The sequence below is a fragment of the Pan troglodytes genome, chromosome 2 (assembly GCF_028858775.2).
Source record: "Pan troglodytes isolate AG18354 chromosome 2, NHGRI_mPanTro3-v2.0_pri, whole genome shotgun sequence".
NCBI lineage: Eukaryota > Metazoa > Chordata > Mammalia > Primates > Hominidae > Pan > Pan troglodytes.
In genome coordinates, this window is record NC_086015.1 from 112281072 (window position 1) to 112299935 (window position 18864).

The window sequence follows — 18864 nt, forward strand, 5'->3', positions numbered from 1 at the left end:
CATGCACACGTATGTTTATTGCGGCATTATTCACAATAGCAAAGACTTGGAACCAACCCAAATGTCCAACAATGATAGACTGGATTAAGAAAATGTGGCACATATAGACCATGGAATACTATGCAGCCATAAAAAATGATGAGTTCATGTCCTTTGTAGGGACATGGATGAAACTGGAAACCATCATTCTCAGTAAACTATCACAAGAACAAAAAACCAAACACCGCATATTCTCACTCATAGGTGGGAATTGAACAATGAGATCACATGGACACAGGAAGGGGAATATCACACTCTGGGGACTGTGGTGGGGAGGGGGGAGGGGGGAGGGATAGCATTGGGAGATATACCTAATGCTAGATGACGAGTTAGTGGGTGCAGCGCACCAGCATGGCACATGTATACATATGTAACTAACCTGCACAATGTGCACATGTACCCTAAAACTTAAAGTATAATAAAATAAAATAAAATAAAAAATATGTATGTACGAATATATGGTTAATTTTTTTCCTTTCTACCATTAAATAGATGAAACTTTAGAAGTCGAAATAAGGAAATAATCAAAATAAGGAAAATGAGAGCTTGTAGTGCTTCTGTCCAACAGAAAACCAGAAGTGGAATATATGGTCTTCAGGCAATGTTCATGAGCTCCCAGAAATCACAGGTGTTTTCAGGATATGATCAATTTGTAGGCAGGTACAAAGTTAAATTATAAGGCTTATATGAGGTGGGGTGTGGCGGCTTATGCTTGTAATCCCACCACTTTGGGCAACTAAGACAGGTGAATCGCTTGAGCCCAGGAGTTTGAAACCAGCCTGGGCAACATGATGAAGCCCCGTCTCTACAAAAAATACAAAAATAAACCAGGTGTTGTGGTGTGCACCTGTAGTCCCAGCTATTCAGGTTGAAGTGAGAGGATCACCTGAGCCCGGGAGTTGGAGGTTGAGATGAGCTGTGATCTCAACACTGCACTCCAGCCTGGGTGACAGAGTGAGACCCTGTCTCGAAAAAAAAGGCTTATGTACATGTGAAAATATTATTTTATTATTTATTGCTAAGTATAAAAGCTACCATTAATTTTTCAAAAAAAAAGAAAGAAAAAAGCCTATGTCCTGGGCACTGTGTTAGTCACTTTCAATGCATTATTTCTAATTCTAACAGCAATTTTGTAGGTCATCTTATTATTCTTACTTTAAAGAGAATAAAACTGATTTTCAGAGGAGTTAAATAAATGAATTAAAGTAACAAAAATGAGGATGGGGTAAATGCAGGATTTAAACCCAGTCAGCCATACTCTTAAAGGCCTTGGTTTTTGGTACCACCCACTGTTACCCTCAGAATTCATTACAATTAAATTCTCTTTCTAGGAGAGGCGTCACAGACTTGAGTAGATGGGACACGTTCAGTGCAGTGCGCTATTCTGGATTCCTGTGTGTGAGCTACTTGGTAGTAGATAGAATTGTATAAAGTAAGGAAATTCAGAGGTGCTTGGAGATGAAGATGCTGCACCTTGGAGCCTATGTTCTTTTCATACTAGCTCAAGGGAAGTCTGGCCTGGGTACAATAATCTGCTCAGCCTCCTGGAGACTTTGAGCCCAGACAGCTCTTGGGGCCACCACTTCTAGGGCCCTCCCACACCTCGCCTTCAGTGCCATCTGGCTCATTCTCTTTTTATCCTCCTCTGCTTCCTGGTGTATTTCATGAACATTTCTTGTGTCCATTTTGGAATCCTTAGCCCTCTGCCACCCGCCCGTAAGTTTAACTTTCAGCACCCCATAGACAATAGTCTCCCCCAGCCTACAGTGTACCCAGGAAATGTTCCCAAATGCCCTTCCAAGGCCTGACGTGTTCATCCTTGTCCAGCCTCAACTGACCTTGTTGTTAATCTTCACCCACACTCTCGGCCAGGAATCCACAGCTGGCTTTTGCTGTGCAGTCTGTCTTTGCTTTGATTCAGCATCTCTCCACCCACCTGCCATCCAGGGGGCCTCGTAGCTGCATTATAGGCCCGACTAATTCTTCCATTCTCCCCACCCTGTGCAATCCCTGGGTGAAATTTCACTGCAGATACCATCTGATATGCCCAGTATGGTCCCACCGTTGCTCCCTCTCTGTTTGCTTGCGTAACTCCAGAAACAGATACTAAAATGTTATCTTAGTATATTTCAGAGACATCTGCTTTGGGGTTTTGTCCCAATAATAGAGCTATGAATTTATAAATTGAGTAATGTCATTAAGGGAACTTGGCTTGATTTCATTGCTTCAAATCTTAAGAATTTTAGTTCTAGAAACAGTCCTTTGATTTTAGATGGGAAACAGACTGAACTAATAATAATAACATAATAAACGTTATCATGATGACAATTATAATTACTGGTGTTGATGTAATACTTGCTATCCATATAAGACCAGGCATTGTGCTTTGCACACATGAGGCCTACACAGTGTTAACAAAGAGTTCTAATAAGGCTCTACACAGTGTTAACTAAGAACCATAGCATCTAGAGTTCTAGTAATATTAAGACTACAGAAGGAGGGGAACGCGGTGGCTCAAGCCTGTAATCCCAGCACTTTGGGAGGCCGAGGAGGGTGGATCATGAGGTTAGGAGTCCAAGACCAGCCTGACAAAGATGGTGAAACCCCGTCTCTACTAAAAATACAAAACTTAGCGGGCCGTGGTGGCAGGCGCCTGCAATTCCAGCTACTCGGGAGGCTAAGGCAGAGAATTGCTTGAACCCGGGAGGCGGAGGTTGCAGTGAGCCGAGATCGCACCACTGCACTCTGATAGAGCGAGACTCTGTCTAAAAAAAAAAACAAAAAACACAGAAATAGAAATTGTTGTTATTACAGCAACTAGGGATAAACCCATTTATTCTATGTACTCTCTAATTTAGGAAAACAATCCAGCTCCAACAAAAATTCACTGAACTATAGACTCAGATCAAAACTGATTCCCCACACAGCATTAACTTTCAGTTATTTTTCATAGCATCACTATCTGTGAAAAATTCATGAATTTTCACAGCCCCATAACCTGAAGACATTTGCATGCTTTCTTTAACATATGACACTTTTCAATGACATTTTACCAGCTGTGGTGAGTTGGTAGCAACATATGATTGAAATGTCTCTGAAAATGATTACTCAGATGGTCAGAAGTAAGGAAACCCAGACGGCTAGCATAAGCACATTACACAGTTGATCAATAATTGTCAGTGACATTTAATTTACATTTTAGGAACTTTAAAAATAGGCAATATAAGGTCCTTTCAGGTTAAATATATATTAATACCTTTTGTGAATTTTAAAAATCTGTAAGGGAAATGTTGTGTACAGGATTTATGACCTAGCCTATTTTCACCCACAGATACTAATATTAACAGCAAACACAGTCTCTATGAAACATGGAATTGCTGGAACGTCCTGATGAGAGGCTTGCCTCTGTGAGATCAGAAATATACTGCTGGTTTGGAAATTGGTTATATAATGTGATCTTTATGCAGATCTGAGATCACACACTGTTGTTCTTGACTTGACCATGACTGTAATAATTCAAGGGGTTCTGAGACAAATGACTTCTCATAATATTTACCAAATGAGCTCTTGATTATTAATAGGTTTTCTGGATATCAGAAAGCCCTAGCCATCTGCCCCTAGAATGCAGCCAGCTTAGCAGGTCCACTGTGAATCAGAAGTCATCTCATGTGGGTTTGGGGAAGGCAAGACAATTGTCCAAGTTTGACCACTTCTGAATACTATAGTTAATTACTGCAGACCTAGGACTACAGTCACAGTAGCCTTTTGCAAGGAAATTCCTCAGGTAGACATTATGGGCTTCCTCTTATAAGCATCTGTCTTCCTAAACTGATATTGCAACAGATAAAATAAAACCCAGCTTCACCCTTATTCAATCAGCCTTTCTCCTACAAGTGTTTCATTTCCCTTTTAAGAGCCTGGATCCTTGCTCCTTAATGAATAGAAGAGGTGAGTTGAGAATGTAGAAAATGGCGGAATTTGATGGTGGGATGGATGGTTATATAACTGTTAATATATTACTTGCTTCAAGGCTTTTTTTTTTTTTTTTTTTTTTTTTTTGAGACGGAATCTTGCTCTGTCACCCAGGTGGGAATGCAGTGGCACGCTCTCACTGCAACCTCCGCCTCCCGGGTTCAAGCTATTCTCCTGCCTCAGCCACCCGAGTCGCTGGGATTACAGGCGCCCACCACCATGCCCGGCTCATTTTTGTATTTTTAGTAGAGACAGGGTTTCACCATGTTGGCCAGGTTGATCTCAAACTCCTGACCTCAGGTGATCCACCAGCCTCAGCCTCCCAAAGTGTTGGGATTACAGGCATGAGCCACCGCGCCCGGCCAAGGCTGACTTTTTTTTTTTAACCGGGACTGTAACTAAAAGTCAGAAGAACTGCTTCTGAATTAGTAGTTTTGGACTCAGAATCCCCTTTCTTTATGTACCCATGGCACACATATAGACGGCCCCTTAGTTTTCTGTCACTTAGACTGCGGTCTCTCTTGGATAGCAGTGATCCTCATGTGTGGCTACACATTAGAATCATCAGGCAGCTTAAAAAACAAAACATTGTTTTGATTTAGTTGTTCTGAGTTAGAAACACAGCCACTGGTATTTTTAATAATGTCTCTAGGTGCTTCTCATATATAGCCAGAATTAAGAACCACAATTTCAATAGATTCTGTTAAAATACATGAATTACAACAGCTTACGTTTAAATGTATGTCAGTGGGTAAAGCTGATGTCTTTAACAGGTAAAATTCTGTGAGAAGCTTAACCAAAATGTTGTGCTTGATAGTATATATGAAAATTCTTTGTAAATTATGAAGTGCCAAACAAATATGATGTACTTTATTATCACAACAAATGCTTCCTGAGAGCTTCCATGCTAGTAGCTCCGAACCCTTAAGAGATTGCAACTTAATGATTTACAATGTAATATAAGATCATTTGCTTCCAGTAAATGTATCTTATGAATATAAACAGTTAATTGTGGTCACTTTGTAGGCCAGAAAACCCAGTACAGTGTTATAGGTTGCAGGGTAGCCACGGGTTAATGAACAGCAGTGATTATGACACAAGTTAAAAGGCATGTTGCCTGCTCCAATTTTTAAGGGCTCCTATACAAAGAAGCTAGAGAGCAGATAACCAAAGGTCACTTCTGAATTTCAAGTAGAGCTGGGGCTCCCAAGCATGAGTCCTGGGTTATAGTAAGACGATAGTCAAAATACTAAGATGATTCTCATTTAATGAATTTCATGCCATGATTGGCAGCCATTGCAAGGGGCAAATGTTGCCCAAAACAGCACGAATAAATGTCCAAAGCATTAAGAAAAATTAAAAACAAGAAATGGCAGGAAAGCAACTCCTGCACCTGTAGAAACACCTTTCGTTTGGAAATACAAGCTTGATAAGAAGTACTGTTAAATCTGCACTGTTATCAAACCTGTGAGGGCTGAGGTCAGAGTTATCTGCATTTTACAGACAAACATTCCATTCATTTGTGGACTGGATTGCACATTTTTTCAAAGTGTTTTCAACTGCATTATTTCACATGGGCTCAACGATAATGCAGGCAGCATAGGTCTTGTCCCAGTTTTGGAAATGAACGATTTGAGACACAGAGAGGTTAATGGTCTTGTCCAAGATTACATACCCCAAGTAAGGGTCAGAGTGGGGACAGGAGGCCAGACATTCTGATTCTTCCCAAGGTGCTGCCTCCACTCTCCTGTTGCTGGGCTGTGATTCATATCATAAAGAGATTCCCTAAGGGGCTCATTTAAAAAAAAAAACAAAACTAGCAAGGACTTCTGCTACATTAAAGCTAAGATGTGGTTTATGAACAGATTTGTAGGTAAACCATCATCACATCCACTGTAATAATCATTATTCAAATCCCACAGCCCCGCTACTTCTCATTCCTCTTCCTGTCCAGGATAAACCTCTGCCCTGTTTCTAAGAATTCACTCATCATCCCCTCAGTCCTGATGTCCAGGCTTTGGCTGAAGCTGCTAACTGAAAATAACAACCTAAGGATTTTCTGGGTGTTTTGTTTTATCCTGGAGTTTGCATGAACCTAATGCTGACAACTGTTCTTCTGGCTTAAACTGGCACTCCATTTGTGGTTTGAGTTCCAAACCCATACATTTAGAGAAACCATTTTACCTCCCTCTGTAAGATCTTTGGAGTCCCAAAAGAGGCAAAGACTTTTGACAAGTCTTTTAGACCCGTTTCCCTCCTCCATTTCATTCCCCTGCCACCAAAAATCAGACTTCTATTAGTCCAGTTTTGCCCTTTGGAAATGGGCTCATCCCTGCCTTCCTGCATCTGACAAGTGAGTATTCTTAGAGGAGTTTTGGCCTAGTTTAAGGGTCAACAATGACACTCTATTTGGATAAAACCCAGATGCCTAGGTGTGGCCCTGAGGGCCATTTATTTACCTTCACACCTATTACAGCAACAAGAAGTTGGACCAGAAGCTGGAGGTATCATCAAAGGCTGACTTTCTGCTCTGAGACTCTCCAAGCATCTCAGTGCTCTGAGTGTCTCATTTCTCAGCTAGGATGTAAGTGTAGTCCTGACGACTGTTTGGTTACCCATATGGAGCAAAAGTTCTAGTTGAGACACCTAGAGTCTGTGGCCAGTTATGCTCTAGCTGTAACCCTCTGTCTCAACTAGACCCCCAAATGCCATCTCCCTCTTCCCTCCTGCTCTAATTAGAGCTGTTTTTTCCATTACAATTCTCAACTCCTTTGTTAAAGGTGGAATAACACACCAATTCAAGGGTGCAGTCAGCATTCTAATCCTGATGTGTAGTTTCTGGCAAGTTACTTAACTTCTCTGTGCCTCAGGTTCCTCATGTGTAAATGCAGATGAGAAAAATAGTATCTACTCTATAATATTGTTGTAAGGATTCTATGAAATAATAAACATAAAATGCATAAAAGGGTGACTGGCACAGAAGTGTTGAGTGTTAGCCTTTATGAGTAATAATCAAAGTTTTTCACTTCTTTCAAGATCCCCAAATGCCTCAACTTCTCCAGAAAGCCTTTCCTAACTAAGTCCATCGCTCAACCTCTGCTGCATCTTCTGATCCCAGCAAATGAACCTTGGATCACACAGTCAGTCCTGCTTATACTGTCTTGTTTTATTCATTGGTTATATAATCTCGATATAACTTTTTTCCTCAACTAGGTTATAAATTATTCGAGGGAACAGAAAATCATGTTTTCTACCTATTCACACACCCCTAGCCCCACACAACCCTAATATTTGAATGTAATTTTTCTATTCTTATCTGCCCTGCTGGGATGGGATTGAAGAATTCCCCTAGGGGACCCTTCACCATATTACCAGGTTTAAAAGCAGCCCTTAACACCATGGGTCCATTTGGAACCTTGGAACCACAGAGTTAGTACAATGTGAGGGAAACCTCTCTCAAGCTTTGATTCTTTATTTACTTCTTTTTATTTTCTGAGGATGTGCCTATCTGCCCCACTAGATTGTAAAGTCAATTTAGGACAAAGACTAATTATTATCCATCTTTGTGGCATCCTTCCCTCCTCCATGCCTCCAGGTGCTTAGTAAATATTTGCAAGTGCAGTGAGATAATAATACAGATGGTAACTATGTGAGTTTGCTTCTGGTAATCCCTCCTGTCATCCAGCTCTCCCCACATTCATAAAGACATTCATTGCCTAAGAGATAGGTCACTGTAGCAGAAAATCAAGCAGGAATCAAGAGTTCATTCTTAGCTCTCAAGTTTCAAAGGTTGAAGCCATTTAGGATTCAGAGCATAAAGTTTATGCCATAAACAAAAGATTTAGAAGAATGCATAATTAGAGAGAGTTTTTCTAGTTTCTCCACTCTACTCCTAAACTACATGAAGATTCCATAGGCTGGGAAGGTGTGGAATAAGGGAAGGAAGAGAGAGTTGCCAGGTATCGAGGGGGAGGGGGGGCGCTGATATGTGAGAGCCAAGAATGGTTGGATGACAGATAATAGAAACACCACGTTTGGCAATTGTAAGAGCAGAAGCACCTGTGATTCACCTCCTGGGTAGAGATACACCAAGTTCCCCTGCACCTAGCGTAGATTGGGAGAAAAGGCTGTAGGTGTATGTGGCCAGAGAAGCCTGACCCAGACTAAGAGGCCTTGGAGTATAAAGTAGCTGAGGGAGAATCTGACTTAGGAGGCATAGCCGTGAAGAAACAACAGCCCTCTGCATGAATCAGGAGATAAGGAGGGGGACTATCTCCACAAATACTGGTGTAGACAGATTCTCCCCCAACACCTTGAGGTTTGGATGCACATTTGGGGTTTACATGCAATCCTGGAGAGTGGCGGGAGAGCCCTCCTTCGTAAAGGAGGACTCAAAATATAAATTTAGTAGAAAACAACAGTAACATTTCTTGAATGCCTGAGTATGGAAGCTGAAATTCTTACCAGATACACAAATAAGAAATACATTTTAGTCTGTTATCCCTCGCGCCCCCCTCACTTTTCCCCACAAGTCCCCAAAGTCCATTGTATGATTCTTAAGTCTTTGTGTCCTCATAGCTTAGCTCCCACATATTACTGAGAACATATGATGTTTAGTTTTCCATTCCTGAGTTACTTCACTTAGAATAATAGTCTCCAATCTCATCCAGGTCACTCCACCTGTACCCCAATAACTTATAGAAAAAATTTTTAATTAAATAAATAAATATAATGATAAACCAAATTTAAAATAAGCATATAAAGTCTGTGGACAAAACAAGAAATCCAAATAAAAAATAAACATATAAAGAAAAGAAATATATTTTAAACTTCTTCTTGAGATAATTACTCCAATTAAGCACTAAGTTACAATGTGGAAGATATGGTGGCCTCCTTTAGAATATATATGGGGAAAAAAAGGAGGGAAAGAGAGGAATGGAAAGGAAAGAAGTGCATATGTAAAAGTGAGCCTACTTAAGTTGTTTCCTGCAGGGTAAACACACCTGATAGGAATAATTTCAAGGGAAACCTGAGGATGACCCTGTCTGGCAGATGCACCTGAATGTGTTCTGAGCTAGAGAATCTGGGAGTGGCCAACCCAGAGATTTGTTTCTTGTCTATGAGGAACATCTAAGCCCCTGTCCCATCCTGTGGAACATGGGTCACAGGTGATTGAGGCCCTGAATTTTAGGTTAAATGAAGGTTGCCAGGTGGAGGTCATTAAGGGGAGGGTCTTAACTGAAAACACTATAGCAACTGCATGCTGTTTGTAAGTGACTGCAGTTTTCCTGCCCAGCCTGCCACCACTGGGCCATGCAGTTATGTCGTGCAGCCCCTGCCACTGGGCTCTCTCTCGTATATAAGCCCCTAATGCAACCCCGTGTCTCATTTGCTGGCTCTGGGCAGCTTGTTTGGCCTCTTGAACCTGGTGCCTTCATTATGAAGGTTAATAGGGGTTCAGCACAACATCTATTATTTTATTTAATCACTCAGTAAATATGTTTGCTATCTCCTGTATGCCATCATGCTATAATAGGTGCCCGTTCTGGGGAAATGTGGGATTTGAGGGGGTCAATAATCCTCTTATTCTTCATATTTCTGTACTGTTGTTTCATGAGGATGAATTGATGCACCACTTGCACTTAAAAAGAGAAAGGAGACTTGGAGAGGAGTAAACGGAGGGTGAGAAAGAAGGCAGCATGCCTAAAGTGCAGAGCACAGGATGAGTGCAGGGCCAGGTGCTCCTTCATCCTCAGCCTCTGCATGGATGTCAGTACAGCAGAAGGAAGTTCCACTTTGTGCACTCCCTAGGAGCAGAGCCAGAGTGCAGGTGCATTCCCAGAACAGCAAGTACTTTCCCGAGAATTGGGTGTTTTGTATCAATCTCCAAGTGAAGCCTACGGATGCTTAGGTGAGAATAGTGCAGCCCCTGCCCACTTTCACTGCCTTTCAGGAACCAATGGCCAGCAACAAAAATCTACAGTTTCTGTTATATCTGTGCTGGCCCGCACCTGGCCCTCAAAGGCTCACTAGGCTGTCACCAGGTTTTGCGTTGGCAGTGGTAGTTGCTGTGGCTGGTCTTTGGAGCCCACCTAACTTCAAGTCCCATCATCTCACCTGGTTGAGGTGTAACACTGACCACAAGAGCCACATACTTTCATTTTGTACTCATCATGGAGACTTTATATTTTGACACGTTTGCGCCAGTCTAGGACATCGGCTTTGAAGTCGGTAGAATTTTAATAATGGAATGGACGATTCCCAGTTGTAGAAACTAAGGAACTTGTGTTGCCAAGTCTTTCCCAGAGACAGATCTTAATTTTGAGAGGAGCAGTTTCCATCACTGACCTCACCTAGTAAGATTTGCTGTCTTCTGTGCTATCTTTAAATTTTTAAAGCATCCTGTTTTTAAGCATGTACGTAGAACATGTACATATTTAAAATTAAATACAATTAAAAGGCCTATAATTAAAAACACTGAACTTGTGGGGTTTTTCCTGGTCTTAACGTTTGTAATTAAGATGCTTATTCTTGTATCTTGATTTATTAATTTTAGACATTGGCTTCCTGTTATACTAAAAGAGAAGTATTTAATTTTATGACCCTCATATAACCCAATGATATGCTGGAGCGTATTTCATCTGCCAGTGTGAGCTGATTGTTAAATTGTATAAGCCAAGTATTAAACAGTCATTAGTTTCAAAATTGGCCACCGCGCGAGTATTTACTCTATGGAAATCAGCAAATGTCACCAGAGTTACCTGCCCTTGAACCCTCTGAGCTAATGAAGGATTCGCCAGCACACTATTGTTCTCCCACCAGATTCCCTTAACTGTAGTTAATCTAAAAGAGTTTCATTTTAATGATTGTGGTAATTTGTTTTTTGAAACAGGGTCTCTGTCACTCAGGCTAGAGTGCAATGGTGCAATCACTGCTCACTGCAGTCTCAACCGCTCCAGACTCAAGCGATCCTCCCACCTCAGCCTCCTAAGTATCTGAGACTATAGATGTGAGCCACTGTGCCCAGCTACTTTTTTTGTGCGTTTTTTTTAGAGACAAGGTTTTGCTATGTTGCCCATGCTGGTCTCGAACTCCTGCACTCAAGCCATCTGCTCGCTTTCTTGGCCTTTCAAGAGTATTGGGATTACAGGCGTGAGCCATCGTGCACAGCCTATGGTACATTTTGTTCTCTGCATAGCCGTGGCATACCAAAATTATTGACTTCCTTGTTATACATGGAGTTAGTAATTGCCTCATTGTAATCAGCCTGACACCACCTGAACCTAGCAAACAATTCACTAAAGTAAGACAACCAATAATTATGTGCCTGTAAAGTATTCTTGCCAAACAAATCTGAATCTATTTAAGTTTCTATAGCTAAATACCGGTTTATAGGTAATATGAAGAATCAAAAGCAAGTTAGATGACACAAGAGGACAATCAGATACATTTACAATGCGGGATATTCTACAGAACCAATGACTCACTTTCCCTAACGAATCATTGGCATGAAAAAGGAAGAAGACGATTAGAGAACTATTACAGAAAAAAAAATGAAAACTTGAGAGTCATAACCATAACTGCAACACGAGCACCTTGTTTGGATCCTAGCTCAAATCAAGAATCTGAAAAAAAAAAAAAAGTATGCTTGAAACAATCGAAAATTGGTCCACAGACTGGGTATTAGATGATATTAGCAATTATTAGTTAATAATAATGTGTATTTCAAAATCACTAATAGATTTTAAATGTTCTCACCACAAAGAAATGATAAGTATGTGAGATGATGTATATTTTAATTAGCTTGAGTTAATCATTTCACAATGTATTAACTACTAATAGCCTGCTATTGCTTGGAAGCCTTACCAATAACAGAAACAGTTGATTAACACACTGTTTCTATGTTATGTATACTGTATAATGCAGTCTAACAATAAAGTAAGCTAGAGAAAATAAAATGTTATGAAGAAAATAATAAGGAAGAGAAAATATATTTACTATTCTTTAAGTAGAAGTGGATCATCATAAAGGTCTTCATCCTCATCAGGATATCCTCACGTTTGAGTAGGCTGAGGAGGAGGAGGAAGAGGAGGGGTTGGTTTTGCTGTCTCAGGGGTGGCAGAGAAGGAAGAAAATCTGTAAGTGGACCCTCACAGTTCAAACCTGTGTTGTTCAAGGGTCAACTGTGTATCATACCATAGCATTATACCCCATAAATATATACCATTATTTAAAGTTTGTCTATTTAAAGTTTAAGATGGAATTACTGTTATTTTTAGGTATGCTAATGGCATAGTACTTATGGTTTTAAAATGTCCTTATTGGTATAGATGAATAATAAATGTTTTTAGGATAAAATTACATAATGTTGGAGTATTTTTTCTTTTAAAAAATCCAGAAAACATGTAGGAGGACAGATGAAACAAAAATGGCAAAATTTTTATAATTGCTGAAGCTGGGTGATGGGTCTATGAGAGCTATTCTACTTTTGTATGTGGAAAATTTTCATAATAAAAATGTTTAAGGTATTTCATTTTAAATGTTGGTAGTTTTCCTTGTACTTTGCCTTGTTACTTTCAGTCAAATATAGCATCAGATTTGTTAAATATTAAAAAAATTAATATTGCTTTTGAAATCCTCATAGTAGCTGATTCATCAATGTCATTTTTTAAGGTCTTCCTCCCAGGGTCCCCCTTCTTCCTTCTCAAACGGGATTAGCAGCTCATTGGGCTTTCTGCATATAGCTGTTGATCTGGACTTTCCTGTTCTATGATCCTCAGACTGCCCTCACCTGATTTCCTATGTTGGATTCCTCTTTCCCTGTTTGTTGATACATGTCCTCTGATATGGTTTGGCTCTGTGTCCCCACCCAAATCTCATGTTGAATTGTAATCTTCAATGTTGGGAGAGGGACCTGGTGGGAGGTGATTGGATCATGGGGGCGGTTCTCCCCTTGCTGTTCTCATAATAGTGAGTTCTCACGAGATCTGGTTGTTTAAAAGTGTGTAGCACTTTCCCCTTCGCCCTCTCTCTCCCGCCACCATGTAAAGACATGCTTCACCCTTCTATCATGATTGTAAGTTTCCTGAGGCCTCCCCAGCCATGTCTCCTGTGCAGCCTGCAGAACTGTAAGCCAATTAAACCTCTTTTCTTTATAAATTACCCAGTCTCACGTAGTTCTTTATGGCAGTGTGAGAACAGACTAATAAACCCTCATTTTTGATGGAGCACCTACTCCAGAGCTTCCTAAAAAAAAGTAAGTGTGAAATAAATTTTCTAGTCTTTGCATGTCTTTATTCTCTCTTCATGTTTGATTTGGCTCGATAATTTCCTCTCAGAATTTTGGAAGGTTTTTTTCCACTTTTAGCTTCTGGTGTTGGTGTTAAGCAGCTCAATGCTATTTTGGTTTCTATTTCTGTTTTCTTTCCTTTCTTGAAAGACTTTAGGATTTTCTCTTTACCCTTCTTATAAAATTTCTCAGAATATGCTGTAGGTTGATGTCTTTCTGCATATTGTGCTGGGCCTTGTGAAACTTGTGTCTAACAGATCTGGGAATTTTTTTTTTTTTTCCTGAGATGGAGTCTCACTCTGTCACCCAGGCTGGAGTACAAGGGCACGATCTCAACTCTCTGCAACTTCCACCTCCCAGGTTCAAGCAATTCTCTTGTCTCAGCCTCCCGAGCAGCTGGGATTACAGGTGCCCACCACCACGCCTGGCTAATTTTTGTATTTTCAATAGAGATGGGATTTCATCATGCTGGCCAGGCCGGTCTCGAACTCCTGACCTCAAGTGATTTGCCTGCCTCGGCCTCCCAAAGTGCTGGGATTACAGGCATGAGCCACTGCAGTGGCCAATTTTTCTGATTTTTTTTGTTATAATCTCCTATTTTCTCTGGCCCTTTTTTCTGTGAGTCTTATTAATAGGATAGTAGACCTATTCAGCTCAATTTAAGGAGTTTACTTGGAGAAATCCATGTGTGGAAGGAAACAGGGAGGGAGTCTTTAACAGTTGAGCCAGCTGTCAGACCATGGTGTCAATCTGATCCAGGTGAAGAAGAGAGGAAGGGAAGGTTGGGAGAAGTGTCCTAGGCACTCCTGCAACCGAAGGTCCAGCAAAGCTGCCAGGGAATCCCTGAGCCAAAGCCTGTAGACAGAGGACTCTCCTGTCTGTTAGGAATAACCCAGCCTTAGTATTTTTGCTGCACTCAATCACTGGTGGTAGTCTAAGCCCAGGCAGCATGGACTCAGGGCAAGCATAATTTGAATTCTAAAGTGAAGCATCTAGGGCATTGGTCAATTACATTCCCCAAAGGTCTGAGGTGCTAAGGCCATAGCCATTCCTATAAAATAGGTTCCATTACCATTGTGATGGTTGAATGTATTCATCTATTCAGTGCACCTAGAGCAGTGTCAGGCACATCATAACCACTCAAAAAGTGGGTTTTGTTTTCCAGCTTTATTAAGGAATAGTTGACAAATAAAAATTATATATATTTATGGTATACAATATGTTATTTTTATGTGTATTCAATGTGAGATGATTAAAAGAAGCTAATTTCTATATCCATCACCTTATCACATACTTATCTTTTTTTGTGGTGAGAACATCCAAGATTTTCTTTCTTAGAAATTTTCAAGTATGAAATATTTTATTAACCATAGTCACCATGCTATACAAGATGCCCAGAACTTACTCATCCTGCATAACTAAAACTTTGTACCCTTTGACAAACATCTCCCTATTACTCCTCTTCCCCATCACCCCCAGTCCTTGGCAAGAGCCATTCTACTCTCTGCTTCTATGAGCTTGATTTTCTTAGGCTCCACATATCAGTGAGGTTGATTATGCATTACTTGTCTTTCTGTGTCTGGCTTATTTCACCAAGCATGTCCCCCAGGTTCATCTATGTTGCTGGAAATGACAGGATTTCCCTGTTTTTTTAAGGCTGAATAGTATTCCATTGCATATACATGGCACAGTTTCTTAATCCATTCATTTGCTGATGGGTAATACTTGGGTTGATTCCATATCTTGCCTGTTGTGAATAGTGCTGCAATAAACATGGAGTGCAGATAACCTTTCAACATACTGTTTTCATTTCCTTTGGATATATACCCAGAAGTGAGATTTCTGGTTCATATGGTAGTTCTATTTTTAATTTTGTGAGGAACCTGCATACTGTTTTCCATAGTAGCTGTACTAGTTTATATTCCCACCAACAGTGTGTAAGGTCTCTCTTTTCCCCACATCCTTGACACTCAGAAAGTGTTATTGTTATTGAATGCCAAGGAGAAATCCACCATGCTGTGTGATTAGCAAAAAATATTATTATAAATTTTATGCTTTAAATCTCAGAATGTATTTACTTTTATTTTAAGCACTATCCTAATAGGCTTGCTTAGCTTGAATACAATCCAAAGCCAGGTTAGAAATGGCACATTAAAAAGAGATCAAAAGCTCATTAATATTATAACAATAAGAAAGCTGTGAAATGTGAGGTTGACAGCAGGAGAAAAGACAGAACAACAGGAAAAAGCAAACAGAATGATAAAAGCACAAATTTTCAGGGTTTTTAACATTAGGAAACAGCTCCAGAAACTTCAATGGGAATGGGTGTCTCATGATATTACACAGAATGTAACAACTGCTGTTCATAATAATGACCCTGATATATTAAGAAAGTGCTTTACCAGCACTTTGAGGAGGTAGAAAAGTATGAAATGCATTTTAAAATAATTTCCATCTATAGCACATAAAAGAAAAAGAAAAATATTGCATGATCTCATTTACATGTGGAATCTAAAAAAAAAAATCAAATAGAGTGGTTGCGAGGAGTGGGGTGGGAGAAGAGGAAATGGGGAGATGTAGGTCAGAGGATAAAAGTAGCAGATATGTAGGAGGAACAAGTCTGGAGATTCATCACACACCATGAGGACTACAGTAATAAAATTATACTTATATGCAACTCATGCTAAGTGAGTAGATTTTACTGCTCTTGCCACAAAGACCAAAAAATGGGTAACTATGTGAGATGACGGATGTTAATTTGCTTCATTACAGTAACCCTTTTTCCTATCCATATGTATCTCATAACATCATGTTGCATACCTTAGACATACACAATAAAATTCATTTTAAAAATAAAATTTAAAAAATAGAGTCGAACTTATAAAAACACAAAGAAAAAAAGAAAACTGCAGAGAAGCTGCAAAGAAATAGTAAATCTTTGGGGATTCTGGACAGTTGCTAGTTTTATCAATTCATCTAATTAAATATATGACTTTTCCTGTGCATAATTGCATATCATTTCTTAGTATCACTTGATAATGAACAATCCTTACCCTTGTCATTTTACCACCTGATTTTATATTGAGATCCCCACACCTTTTGTGGCATTTGTCATTACTGCTTAGGCTCACTTCCTTCCTAAGCAAACATAAAATCTCTTTGATGAATAGCAGCGGAACTTCCAAGCCATCTAAATTAAGCTCCTGGGATGGGTCGGGCCATTCCTGTGGTGGACACTGAGAGGGCTCTCACACCAAGGACACACACACCTGTTTGGACATCGTCCCTGCTTCCTTGACAGTGGGCTTCATCTGACAGCAGATCCTTGCTTCCACCCAGGACTCCTTTCCACATGTTCCCACTCTTGCATGTGAACCACTGACATGTACAATGCGTTCACAAATACTGGGCTAGCAACCTAACTGCTGGCATGGGATATGACATCAACGCCTTTGGATAATAACTGTAAAACTCGATAGCTCATTTTCTAACCTCTCAGGAGTACTTAGAGCCTAAGAAGCTGCTGTCTAGAGCAACAGACTTTCATCCTGATATTGGGCTGCTTATAGCAGCCATACAAAGAGTGAAGCACAGAGAACGACAGAGAGAAAGAAAGAGAAAACTGAGATTGAGAGCTGAGAGAGACATACACAGGGAGAGGCAAATAAAGACAACGTGGCATCATGCTTATAGTATCTGGAACACACTTCCAGGATTAATAACAAAAGCGGAATCTGCCACATTTTCCCACTGATTTGTCAGCTCCTTGAAGATCGCCTTTTGCTTGCATTGACACTAAGTAAAATTGATGAGGAGGAAAGCACTGTCATGCTAAACAGGCAGTGCTTAACTCATATTTGGTAACAAAGCACAAAAGACCATACCATAATGTCCTAAAGAAATCTGTTCCTGACATTGCTACAAGGATTAAAACAGCTGTTAATTTTGCACAGGTTTAATCTTCCCAAGTTCCTGCCTGTTACCTCCTTTTAAGTCACCTGCTTCTTGGTTTAAAGTATTTTGCTAAATTCTACACATCCTATCAAACAACCAGTTTTTTTTAATTTTACTCAATTTACCTCCCCTTCTTTCTCTTCTATTATCAGTTGGATGGCCTTCTAAAGTCATTATTTTCTATTAGCATTTTCTCTGTTCCTTTTTATTCTAGTCAATATCTACACATTTTGAAACATACAAATCTACAGTAAAATAACCAAAATAAACAAGTAAAAGCAGGCAGAACCTGAGCCTGATATTTCAGGTTGTTGCTTTTTTGTCTCTCTTTTTTTTTCAATTCCATATATTCTTTTCTCTTCTCTTTGTATTTTTTCAAGAAATGAAATTAAATGCACTACAGCTCCTCAGGAATGAGTAAATTCAAGATAAAAGTTGAGTAACAATCTTTAGAAACAAAAATTTGTCTGAATTTAAAACTGTTAAGCTTCCATTTTCCCCAAACTAAATTGGTAAACTATGGGGAAAAAAGTAATATGAAGCAGTTTAACTTTTGATTTGAGTACAGACAACATGTTGGCTAATTTGTATTGATTATATCTGCCAATCTAGATGCAATCACACTTTTAAAAGCAGAGTCCTGTAATTTGCTTTTCTATAAAATGTCACCAATGCATTAAATACTTCGAAAACAGTCTTTGTAAATCAATCTGTACTTATTAGATTTATTTAAATGATAGCATTAGAATTCCATGCCGAGATTTAATTTGGTTTTAAAATAACTCCCTACATGCAGAACACTTCCTAGGGTGGGAGAGGCTAGTTCCCAATTATGTTCATGCCGTCAGTACTAAAAGTATTTAATGACTCACTTACCTACAAGCTGTGAGTTGCCTGAAGACCTCTCCATTCAGTGGGATGTACACATTTTACTTAAGGCTATTTTACAGGAAAAAAAAAAAAAAAAAAAGGAAAGAGTGCAGAACCACAGCATTTTCAAATGAAATGAAAAATGAAAGATCTTACCTTGTTCGTGTCAAAGGTATTATAAACTTGATCAATATGTTTATTGGCCTTCTGATTCAGACCTTGCAGACCCAAAAGTGTCTTAAATTCATGTAGTGTTTGCAGGCCGGATGGATATTCCATCATAAATGTTCTGTACCACACATGGGTCTCTTGTGTAGGAACTGCTTTCTGATCACCAGCTATAGATTTGCCATTCCCCATCTTGACTCACAGTCTACAGCTTTTCCTCAGGTTGTTTTCACATAAGTTTTTGCTGGATTTAGTCCCTTACTCCTCACTAAAACTGAAGGCTAACATATGCCCTCAGAAAGCTACTCTAAACCTCTTACAGCAACAAGCTAAATAAGAATAGAAAGCCAGTGAGATTAACTTATCTGCCCAGTTTTAAAACCAAGGTCACTTGGCACTTGGTAACTAACATGCTTACAGTCATGCAGAGACATAGTTTTTTGTGAAGGGAACACGCAATATTTTAGAGAGGGTGATCCTTGTTATATTGTTAGCCATAAATTTTGCCTACATTATTGAGTAGTACAGTGGGTCTAATGGCAGGAACTTTGAGTTGCAATCAGGAAGCCTAG

At 39.7% G+C, this 18864-nt stretch overlaps 1 protein-coding gene across 2 annotated transcripts in view; it reads right to left on the minus strand.

The window, feature by feature from the left end:
* GUCA1C (guanylate cyclase activator 1C) overlaps positions 1 to 18601 on the minus strand; it is a 53868-nt gene extending 35267 nt beyond the window's left edge. The window contains exon 1 of one of the 2 annotated variants that reach the window (XM_003309923.4): positions 18281 to 18601. In XM_003309923.4, coding sequence (XP_003309971.1) covers positions 18281 to 18484 — 204 coding nt within the window. In that variant the 5' untranslated portion in view covers positions 18485 to 18601. The remainder of the gene's footprint in view (positions 1 to 18280) is intronic. The other variant, XM_054680865.2, reaches the window with a different exon arrangement.
* Between the last annotated feature and the right edge of the window lie 263 nt (positions 18602 to 18864).